At 63.3% G+C, this 11,125-nt stretch overlaps 3 protein-coding genes across 3 annotated transcripts; 2 read left to right on the forward strand and 1 right to left on the reverse strand.

Annotated features, from left to right (window-relative positions):
• Positions 1–476: 476 nt before the first annotated feature.
• On the reverse strand, positions 477–1,998 carry MNEG_9150 (hypothetical protein; the record flags this gene model as incomplete). Its single annotated transcript, XM_014042376.1, has 4 exons — positions 477–881; positions 1,200–1,289; positions 1,567–1,682; positions 1,869–1,998. The coding sequence occupies 4 exons, from the start codon at positions 1,996–1,998 to the stop codon at positions 477–479; spliced, it is 741 nt and encodes a 246-aa protein (XP_013897830.1).
• A 319-nt stretch (positions 1,999–2,317) lies between these two features.
• MNEG_9151 (hypothetical protein) lies at positions 2,318–6,263 on the forward strand (the record flags this gene model as incomplete). Its single annotated transcript, XM_014042377.1, has 8 exons — positions 2,318–2,391; positions 2,558–2,918; positions 3,219–3,331; positions 3,566–3,770; positions 4,194–4,277; positions 4,524–4,619; positions 5,155–5,338; positions 5,695–6,263. The coding sequence occupies 8 exons, from the start codon at positions 2,318–2,320 to the stop codon at positions 6,261–6,263; spliced, it is 1,686 nt and encodes a 561-aa protein (XP_013897831.1).
• A 679-nt stretch (positions 6,264–6,942) lies between these two features.
• MNEG_9152 (hypothetical protein) lies at positions 6,943–10,826 on the forward strand (the record flags this gene model as incomplete). The annotated part of the gene is made up of 11 exons (XM_014042378.1): positions 6,943–6,970; positions 7,244–7,308; positions 7,532–7,630; positions 7,825–8,102; positions 8,363–8,441; positions 8,681–8,788; positions 9,160–9,363; positions 9,607–9,751; positions 10,031–10,122; positions 10,424–10,609; positions 10,788–10,826. The coding sequence occupies 11 exons, from the start codon at positions 6,943–6,945 to the stop codon at positions 10,824–10,826; spliced, it is 1,323 nt and encodes a 440-aa protein (XP_013897832.1).
• Positions 10,827–11,125: the final 299 nt, after the last annotated feature.

Raw genomic sequence — 11,125 nt, forward strand, 5'->3', positions numbered from 1 at the left:
GGACGCAGCATACAGCGCATGCTACTGTCATATTGTTCCTCAGCACGATGGGTGTGATGCATACAGACTTCCAGCATCTCAGCACTTGCCCTGGCACCCCTTGGCTACCCAAGCTGTACCTTCCAGCGCACATTTGGCAAAGCATGATCCCATCACGGCATGACTCCTTGCCGACACCTGGGTTCCACATGCAAAGCAGTCATGGTGCAGAGGACCATCATTCCAGCACTCTCACCGTTCACAAGCACACTCATCACTGTGATCCAAAGTCTCACTGTCTTGCTGGATCCTGTGGCTTGAGGCACAACCCATAAGGCATCACTCATCAAAAGCCATCACCCCTCGCAGCAGCCTCGGCACCGTTTGAAATGGTAAAAAATTACAATGCAGCGGCAGCAGCGGCTGCAGCAGCGGCTGCAGCGAAGGTGCCCGCAGCAGCAGCCGCAGCAGCAGCGGCAGCAGCAGTTCTTCAAGCATCAGCGCTGCTTCAGCTCCTCGTAGAATGCGGCCAGCGCCTGCCGCAGGGGCCCCGCGAGCTTCCGCGCCTCCTTTATCGCCGCCGCCTCGTCCGCTTCCCGGCCTGCCTTCTTGTCCGCGACCTTAACCTCGGACGGCTCTATGTCGTCCAGATCATCCGGGCTCGCGCCCACCAACTTGAGCGTCCCCGCAACCTCGGACCCCGCGTCACCCACGGCCCATGACGCGTCGATGTCGAACTCAAACCCCGCCCGTTTCGAGCCGCGGATGAACCAGATGTTGGCGTGGCCGGACACTGCAGTCACTGCCGTGATGCGCGCCTTCCGGCCCGCCGCTGCGGCGAGCGCGGCTTTGAGGGCGCCTTTGGCCCACTCTGTCGCGTCCCGTTCTTCAAACGTCCCCGCCTGATCGGGGAAGGGGGTCAGATTGTGAGAGGGTGGCCACGGCGGTGGTGAGCAGCTGGGTTGAACTTTGAGTCCAGGGGCTGTCAGCGTGTCGATCCCTTCTGCTGTTTGGTGGCCAAGGCTGACGCGGCCCCACCGCCAATCCCCTGATCATCAGGCTAATCAACACGCTGCGCCTGAGACCCGGCCGCGCCGCGCTGCCTTGCCGCCCAACGAGTTGTAGGCGGCCCCTGCAAGCCGCAGCCGCCCTCGCCCCTCGTCTGCAGAGCAACGGCGCCGCCCGCAGCAGCCGGCGCCCTCGGGGCTGCGGCCTCTTACCGCGTTCCATGCGGAAGTAGACGTGCCTGCGCCGCTGGCCGCGCGCTGCTGCTGCTCTTGCAGGGCCCTCGCCTCCTCTTCACTCAGCTTCTGCGCGGAAATGCAGCGTCAGGGTTTTGGGTGCGTGAAAAGGGCCGAGCGGATGCCGGCGCCTGCATCAAAGGAGATGTGCAATTACTGAGCGTGGCCTTGCTCTTGGCGCTGCGTGCCTGCGCACGATTCTAGCATACAGCAGAGCACGTCCTGCCGCGGCCGAGCCCCGCCGCTGATCCGCCCTGCGTCCCCCACGTGCGTGCGGTTTCGCCGACGCCTCTGAGTCTTTGTTAGGCAGACAGCGCGGGGGTGCCACGCCGGCCAAGCCGCAGACCTTGGGGGCTAGCCCGGGGTCCACCGTGCTGGTGCCCGCTTTGGCGGCGCTGGCAGTCCAATAGCTGTAGCTGAGATCGGCCTGCAGCGGCGAGCAGGCGCAGGCGTGCGGCGCGGCTGGGGGGTGGGCATGCAGGTTGCTCCTTCTGGAAGCATCACAGCGCGTGCTTGTGAGGGGCCGTGCTGATTGTGGCTGGGTGCCCATCACCGACGGCGGCTAGGGCAATTGGAACTGCACGGCATGATGCTGCTGTCTCCGCCGGCGCAATTCGGTGATGGCGCATCAAGTGTGTGTTGCGACACCTGCAGGGCTCGCGCGCACGGTGCCGCCGTGCGTGCCAACGGTGAACAGTGCCCGGCTTGCCTTCGCTGTCGCCTGCTCGGCAAGCTTATTAGCTGCCCCCGCGCCATCAAGACCCTTGTCCGCTGCCATCCTAGCTGTGATCAACGGGAGTCCAACGCCGAGAGCGCGCCCTTAGTCAGCAGTCGAATGAATTATGTGGTGCACATGTATTGCACTTGTATCAATCAAAACGCACGTTGCCGCTTCCGACCAGGAAGTGATCTCGCACCCGCCAATCACCAGGCCACCACCGAATAGACGGCTCGTTCTGCGCAGCTGGGAGGTAGAAGCATACGCATAACTTATCAGAGCGCTGCCTGTGGTTCTGATTATTGTCACGCGCGTGCGTGTCGTGTGCGGCGCACCTGGTGAAGCAGAGCAACAGCATCGGGCAGGCCAGCAAGGAGGCATGTCGGCGCAGCGCCCTCCAGACAAGAAGTTCAGCGCTGAGGATGAAGCGAAAGAGCGCGAGGCCCTTGGCAGGTGGGCGAACCACCCCCAAGCCCATCGTTTCACAGACAAGGCTCGCCGCAGCAGCAAGGCACATACGGCCCAACGACGCCGTCCCCATGCCCGCCGGCCCCATGCACGCCGCCCGGCACAACCCATTCGCGCGAAAAAATCATCCGCTCCCTTTTTTTCGCCGCAGAATCATCTTCGCGTTCCGCTCATACGCCGCCGACGCCGAGGCCGAGATCTGCAGATGGCAGTCCACGTTCTCCCGCCTCCCGCCCCGCCACCGCGCGCTGCTCGCGGCGCCGCACGCCGAGAAGGTCTCGGCTGCGCGGCGCGCGGCGAGGACCAATCGGCAGCTGATTGATGCGATCCTCGCGGCCTTCAAAGAGGACAATGAGGAGGACCAGGCGCCGCCACACCTGACAGGGGCGGCGGCCGAGGCCGACCGCATGGCCAAGGAGGCCGCTGGCTGCTCGCCTGGAGACACAGAGAAGGTGCGGCGGGCCGGGGCCGGGCGGAGCGGCACGCGCAGGAGGGGCGGCGGCGGCGGCGCGGTCGGCATCGGGGCTGGTCGCGGGAGGGCTGCGAAGAGCAGGGCGGCTGCGTGCGTCGGGCGGTTGCAATCGATGCGTGCGGTTTCAGCGACATGCGGCGCGCCGCGCAGATACGGTACGCACCCCGGCGGCCGCGGCACCAGCCGGCATGCAATGACCTTTCCATTTGCTAACCTGCGCGCGAATTTCAAACCTTGAGACCCCGGACCGCCTTTGCTGCCAGCCGGCGTTGCGCTGCTTGGTAATGCAACTGTCACACCGCCGCTGCCGCCCCCACCACTTCGCCGGCGCCGCCCCCAGGTGCGCTACGTGCTGAAGAACCTGGCGCGCGACTGGAGCGCGGAGGGCGCGGCCGAGCGCGCGCAGTCGTACGGCCGGATATGCGGCGAGCTGGCGCGCCTGTTCCCAGACAGGTGCGGGGCCGCGGAGGCGCGCAGGGGCGTGCTGAATTGTGCGTCGTGGCCTTGGCCTCGCCTCGACCACAGGCGGCTGCTATGCGTGGTCAGCCCGCCCAGTCCGCACAAAAGTCACAAGCCTGAAATGAGATCTGATAGCGTGCAGGTCACACATGGTCCTGGTGGGTGCCTCTGCCACACCACCGCCCCCCTTCCTGCCCTTGTGGCCCCCGCCCCGCCCCCTCCCGCCAGGCACGCGCGCCCGCGCCCGCCGCGCGTGCTCATCCCCGGCGCCGGCCTCTCGCGCCTGATGGTGGAGGTCGCGGCGCTGGGCCTGGAGGCGCAGGGCAACGAGTTCAGCTACTACATGCTGCTGGGCGGCAGCTTCATGCTCAACCACGCGGTGTGCAGGGACCAGTGGACGCTGCACCCCTGGCTGCACTCCAACCTGAACCACGTCAGCAACGAGGACCAGGCGAGATGCTCATGCAGTCGGGCAGTGTTGTGTGCTTATGGATATGTGGGCACCTGCACACCTGTGCGCCTGCGCGTACGCGTACGGGCATGCTTGTCCTGCAAGCGTGTATGTGTTAACTTGGCCTGGGTTTGAGTTCCTGGCTTATTGGTCGGGTGTGAATTAAATCCTGGGGGCGCTTGAGATTCGTGCATGCTGTGTGAAGAGCCCCTGCGCCATCAGCCTGCAGCTGATTCGCACGCGCGAGTACGTACCCACTCGATTCCACACGCGCCCGTGCCTGCTTTGCGGCTGCCGCCCTCCCCTCCACTTCATCTCGACTCTTGCTCTTGCCCTGCATCTCAATCACACCCGTGCAAAAGTTTCGACTTCCTCTGCTTGCCCCTCCGCCCGTCTTGGCCGCAGCTGCGGCCCGTGACCGTGCCGGATGTGCACCCAGCAGAGGTGGTCGAGCCGGGCCTGCTCTCCATGTGCGCGGGAGACTTTGTGGTGAGCCATGCCCATGACCATCACCACCCGCGGCCCCCCTGCTTGCCGTGCCGACACTCACAGCCCCACCAGCCCGAAGCGTCGAATGCTGGGCCACGCATCGCACGGACAGCCTGTGTCGGTCCACCTTGAGCTGCTGCCTCACACTTGCCCCCATGCACCCTGGTCCATACCCTCGGACGCCCTCCCGCCCGCACATCTCGCACCCCCAACCCCTCTGCCCTGCAATGCACCGACCGCCCGCAGGAGGTCTACTCGGCGCCGGAAATGCGGGGGTCCTTTGACTGCGTGGCCACGTGCTTTTTCATTGACACGGCCCACAACGTGCTGGACTACTTGGAGGTGGGGCAATGCTGAGTGGTGTGATGAAAAATTGATTTCAGGCAACATTGAGTGTTTGTGGCGAAGCAGTCTTTTCGAATGGGTTTTTGAGTGCATGTCAAGGTAGACTCTGACTGAGTGACAACACCATGGTCAGTGCTTGTCGCTGGTTGATGGAGAGGACACAGGAAGAGCAGCAGGCGGGCGGGGATGTTTGTGTTTGGTGGCTGTTTGGGGGCAGGGGATGAGGGCAGTCGCATGCGGAGTGGGGCCACCCCAAGCGGCTTGCAAGAAATCCGGGTTGGGGGCGTGCAGCCCGCGGCGAGCCCGGCTCGCCGCGGAGTTGTCTGGAGTCCAGACGGCTGCGCGGCGCTTCCCTCAAGCAACACTGCCACCTGACCGTCTGCCGCCGAGCACCAGTCGGTCCTGCCATCCTTGCGCCCCCTCGTGGAGCTGATTGCACAACTCTGCCCCTCAACCCATCCCCTTTGACTGCAACAATGACTTCAACATTGACATCAACTTTGACTTTGACTTTGACTCTAAATTTGACCAGGTCATACACCACGTCCTGCGGCCTGGCGGCTACTGGATCAACCTGGGCCCCCTGCTGTGGCACTGGGCGGACGCCGGCCCCGAGCACCTGAGCCTGGAGCTCCCCTTGGCGGAGGTGCACCGGGTGGCGCGGCTCATGGGTTTTGAGGCGGTGCGGCACGAGTTTGTGGATGCTGCATACATAGGTGGGTGGATGCGAATGCGCGTGACCGTCGTACGCGGAGCAGAGCGGCATGAAGCGTGGAAGTTGTTCGTGTTGTGTATGTGTGCGTGTGAAGTGTGTCTTGCGGTGGACAATTGGTGGGGTGTTCACAATCTTGGGCAGCCACGCAAGCTTGTTGGTGAATGGCTGGCTGATGTGAGGGCGTGCACGTCCGCAAAGTGCATGGAGGATCAATTCGTTTAGGCATAAAAGTCCGCTGTGGCAGTCGGCACTGCCAGGCCATCTTGGAAGTGAGATATGTGTAGCAGCTGGGCGACTATCAGCCATATTGCATTCCCAACCTGGCTCTCTTGTTTTTGCGCGCCTCACCCCTCCCAGCCAACCAGCGGGCCATGCACAAGACGGTGTACCAGGCGGCGTTCTGGACCATGCAGCGATCAGATACGGAGCTGCCGCACGACACCGCAGACCTGCTGGCTCACTTGGCAGCGCTGCAACGGCAGGAGCAGCAGCAGAAGCAGCCGCAGCAGCAGGAGCAGCAGCAGGAGCAGCAGCAGGAGCAGCAGCAGGAGCAGCAGCAGCAGGAGCAGCGGGAGCAGCAGGAGCAGAAGCAGCAGCAGCAGCAGGAGCAGCAGCATCAAGAGCAGCGTTGTGAGAAGGCGCAGCAGCAAGGCAAGCATGGGCATGCACACCAAGGGCAATTGGGACCCATACAGCATGCAAATGAGCGGCCACAGCAGGCGGCTCTTGAAGCCAAAGCAAGGTCGCCGATCGCGCCGAGCAGAGGCGGCGGTCAGGCAGATGGGGGACGCATGGAGCCTGAGGCGCGGCGCGCTGCTGCAGCAGGAGAGGGCCGCGGTGATGCCACTGATGAGGAGGAAGACGGGCGGTGGGAGGACGTGCTCAGGGATGGGGAGCAGCAGCAGCGGGACACCGGGAACGTTTAGTCCGTCGCCTGCGGGCTGGGGCCTGCACCCCCCCGTGGGCCGCGCCGCGGCCGTGGGTGCTGCATGACATGAGCGCTGCGGGGGTTGGTGTGTTATGCACACAAGCAGTGTCTTTCTTCGTGTTGAGTGTAATTTTTCCTGCCAAGCCGAGGCGCTTCCACTCAAGATCGGTAAGTTATTGAATCGTCTCATGAACTCGTTCAATACTGTCTAAGTATTGCGAGTTGGTGGGTCAGGCACCTTTGTTTGCGCCTCAGCAGGTGCCCGCCAACAAACAGCACAAGATTGTAATCGCTCTTCACAGCAAATTGCTGTGTACCCATTGGCGTTCTTCCCCGCGACCGCTGCCTAAAGCCAGGCATTGGGCACGCAGCTTGGATCATCCAGGGGGGTGTGACGGCCCCGTGCGCGTAATGGTGCTGACGCGAGTCAGCTTACGCGTGTAACGAAGCGCTTGATGATATGCTTGCGTGTGCACATATGTGGCATGTTTTTATCACGTTTTCAGCTGACACCCGCGTCCATGCGGCCGGCCATGCGGCCGAATGTGTGTGAAAACGCGAGCTTGCAATGAGGCTCTCAGTGACTTGGGCATTGGGCAACAGCACCCCTGGGCAACAACTGCTGGTGTTCAAGCTGCACTGCATCGCAGCAAATTTAGCATCAAATTCTACGTGTTATGGACCCCACAGACGAGAAGCAAGACGGTGCAACCTGCTCCCAAAGGCGAACGAGGTTGGGCAGTTGAACCTCGACATCAGGGGCAGCTGCGTCTCTTTCAAGAGCAGTGGATCGTATATGACTGCAAGTTGCTTTTTAATCTTCCATAGAATCAACGCTGCAATTGACGAAGCACTTTTTCGTTCACCAGCTCCGTCAGTGGCTTGTGGTTAGATTCGACTTCGATCGGTTCGCCCCACCCATTGGCGCTGCTGGGCATTTCATCAAAATGCAATTGAGGATCATTCCACGAATCTCAGTCCTTGGGCTGACATTTCTGGGCTGCCTACTGTCTGCGGCGCCCTTTGCGCGCGCTCAGAACCCGGTGCGCCTCAGCGCCCTGCCCCAGGGGCTGCTGGCAGCTGTGGAATCTTGCAATACTTCCAACCTCAACCGTCCGGTGACAAGATTGATCCCTCCACCACCAACAAACCTTGACTTTTGCCGCGTCAACCAGCTCCACATACTATTGCTGCCCTCGAGTGGAAATGTGGGTTTCTTGCACCGCCTCCTTTCCAAACCCAACCACCCCGCCTCTGACCACACAGGGACAATTCGACCGCCTAGCTGGTGGAAACTCTGGATTCACGGGCCTCATTGGCGGCGCGGGATCCGCGCCCTCAGCCGCTGCCGCCCCGCCGCCGCAGGTGTGCAGCCTCCCGCGCCGCACTGCGGCTGCGATCTGTTGCCCTGCCCAAACTGCAGTCTCCCGTACCCGTGCTGGCCGGCAACGCACTGCAATTCCTCAACTGCACAGCGCTGTGGCCCCTCACTCACCGGCACCAAAGCTTTCATGCATCACAAATCCTTCACAAATCCCACATTTCCATCTTGTCCGCAGGCCTGCCAGGGCGCCGGCGATGCCAAGGTCGTAATCCAGGCCATCAGGCCAGTGCCAGGCCCCAACCAGGCGCCCTCCGTCACCCTGCGCAACGTCGGCGCCAAGACCGCCAACCTGACTGGCTACACCCTCTCCACGCCCCTCTCGTCCGACGTGCTGCACATCGCAGACCGCCGGGAGTGCGCCGCCAACGCGACCCTCGAGCCGGGACGACTCATCACCTTCACGCCGCGCTCTGAGACCAACCCCTGCGGCTTCCCGTTCGCGCTCAACGCCACGTGAGGCCGTTGGCTGAATGCCACGCCGCTGTACCGCGTGCCCACCTGCATTGCTGGTATTTTGCCGCTCTTAACGCGGCGCAGCCGCCCTGAGGCGCCAAACCTGTTTCCAGAGGTGCTCTGTTGTCAATGGGCGGCCTGCTGCTATGCATGGGCCCGCCCATCCTCGGATCCGTCACGGGGGGGACGCTGCCCAAGCACGTGCTTGTGCAATGCCGCACCAGTAGACGACAGCGGCGCCATTTGCCACCCCGCCGCAGTGCCACCGTGCGCCTCTCCGACCCTGCAAACAACACCCTCGCGGAGACGGCCTGGACCGACGAGGCGGCCGGCTCCCAGGTCTGTCGCTGACTGCCCCAGCTGCAAACAGTGCCATGATATCGCTGTGCTGCTATTGAGTAATACTTGTAATCAGGCACCGTGCGTTCATTCATGACATATACAAGAGATGTACCAAACTATGTTCATGTAAACTCAGCTGCACTCAATTGCATGCCGCCACCAAGCATTCTGAGAGCCCGTTGCCCCCACCAACCGATACCCTGCCATGCTCCCCCTGCCTGCGGCTCTCCTCGCAGCTGGTGCGCCAGGACGACGGCTCCTACGCGCGCGTCAACCCCGGCCGCAACATCCTGCAGCTGCTGGAGGACCTCGGGCAGTTCAACACGCTGCTGGCAGCAATCAAGGTGGGGGCGGCGGCGGTCGGACACGCGCAGATCAGCTGTGAATGGGTGACGCATCGATGGGTGCTACAAAGATAATAGGCTGGTTTTGAGGGCAGCGAGAACGGCTCCGCACATTGAGGAAGTAGTTGACCTTTTGGAGGGGGGCGGGCACGGCATGTCGCCAGCAGGCTGTTGTGCCGCGCACACGATCGCCTGCGGGCCCTGGCACTGCCACGGCCAGCAGGTGGCCTCAAGCCTCACAAGGGGCCTTGGATGACCGCCCTCGGTTTTCCACCCGGTTCCATCCCGCACACGCGGGTGCTCATTCTCGCACTGCGCTCATCATCCATTTTCCAATGCTTCGGCAATCTGCACATTGCGACCGCGCCCAGGCGACCAAGCTCGACGCCGCGCTGTCCGCCGCCAGCGACCCTGCCTACACCGCCCCCAAGGTCGACGACGACTCGGCGCCCGTCAACCTCGAGTTCCCCTGGTGGTTCGGCTACAAGGCGCCGCCGCCGCCGTCGCCGTCGCCGTCCCCCGCGGACGCCGCAAAGCCCGCGCCCGTCGGCATCCCTGCCGCGGGGCCCTACACCGTGAGCTCTCTCTGACAGCGATGCGACATAGCAATTCGACAACGAAAGCTGGACTGGGGGCGGTGTGAGTGTTTTGTCGCTGTCCAGCAAGCCTGCCTGCCGCGCCCGCCGGCCTCTGCGCCCGACCGCGGCACCAGTCATGCGTGTCACGCAAGCCCCAGGGTGAGGCTCGACGTATGCCGAAGGCGGCTGACGCGAGGTCGGGCCTTGGCGCACAGCTCCCCCCTGCTACATACCCTGCAGATCCTAGCCCCCACGGACGCCGCGTTTGACCAGCTGCTGACCCAGATGGGCGGCGGCGTAAAGCTGCCCGAGAGCGCACTGCTGGCGCGGCTGGAGCTCGTCGACATTCTGCAGTACCATGTACTCCCCGGGATGTTCACCAGCAGTGAGGGACCATCCATCACCACCTGCTGTCATCCGCATGGAGCAACTAGCTTTGCATGCCCTCTTGCCGGCCCCCGCCTATCTACGTAGCAACGCAACAGCCACCACACACGACCTGTCCCTAGGTTTCCGTAACGAGTGCAACGCAGACAGTCGTGACCCGCTGCTTCTTCCCCGCGTTTTGGACGCATGATACTCATGTGCTGGCCTCCTATCAATCACCTGGGGACACAAACGCAAGCCCCCACCCCTTCTCCCCCACTCCCACCCCGCACTCCAGCCTACCTGCGTAACAACACGCCCGTCTTCACGGCCAAGGGCGTGGAGGTGGTCCCCTTCATCGACGGCTGCCAGACCGGCGGCGCCATCAAGGTGTGCCCTGAGGCGGGGCCGTGCACTCGCGGCACTCATTAAACAAGGCATGCCGGAAGGCTTTCCTGTCTAGTAGTCGCGCAGGCGGGCGTTGCGCAATGTGCTGCCAGCGGCTGTCGAAACGCTCTTAATTGTTTGCTGAATCCGACAGCAGCAGCAGCAGCAGCAGCAGCAGCAGCAGCAGCAGCAGGAGTTTGCCAAGCAGTTATGTGCACAACCCTCTCTGAATGTCTTGCCGCTTGAGCCCCTGCAACAACTCAGGACCCCCCCCCGCCTGTCGCCCCACCCGCCGTTGCTGCAGCTGCACGACTCGTGCATTGACAAGCCGACCCCCGACAACTACACCTGCAAGGAGCAGAAGGTGTTTGAAAAGTGCGACTTCCCCTTCATGACCAGCGCCCTGGCCGCGCAGTGGCAAGGCGGCTTCTGCCAGCGCACCTGCGGCCGCTGCAGCTGCGCGCCGGACAGTGGCATCAACTGCGCCTCGGTGAGGCACCACAGTACATTTTGGGGGAGGATTAGGATTAGGACTGTTAGAAGACCCCGCAGTCGCCCGCTCCTGGAGCCATCCAAGCTCATGGGATATGACTTGGTAGCATGGGGAGGGGGATATGTGTAGCAGGGAGTCAGCGTCCGCTCTGCAGTGCACGAGGCATCGCGGCCAGCGCGTGCCCGCAGGGCACACATTCCTGGGCCACTCCTAAGTCCCATGGCAATCCGCCGGTATGCAAGATTGTCTGCTGCCGTCCCATGCATCGGCGAGCGATTCGTCCTCAACTGCTGCTCAGAACCCACCGCCTCTTTTCACGCGACGCCCAAGGTCTCCCTGGTCGACGTCGTGGGCAGCAACGGCGTCGTCCACGCCATCGACCGCGTCCTGTTCCCGCCGCCCCTGTTCACCAAGGAGGCCGCCATAGCGGAGGCCGCCGCGTTCAACGCGACGGCCGGCGCCGGCGGCGCCCCTGGGGCCGCCACCGCGCCGCTGCCGGGCGCCACCGCCGCG

The sequence above is a fragment of the Monoraphidium neglectum genome (genome assembly GCF_000611645.1).
Source record: "Monoraphidium neglectum strain SAG 48.87 unplaced genomic scaffold scaffold01835, whole genome shotgun sequence".
In the NCBI taxonomy this organism is placed as follows: Eukaryota; Viridiplantae; Chlorophyta; class Chlorophyceae; order Sphaeropleales; family Selenastraceae; genus Monoraphidium; species Monoraphidium neglectum.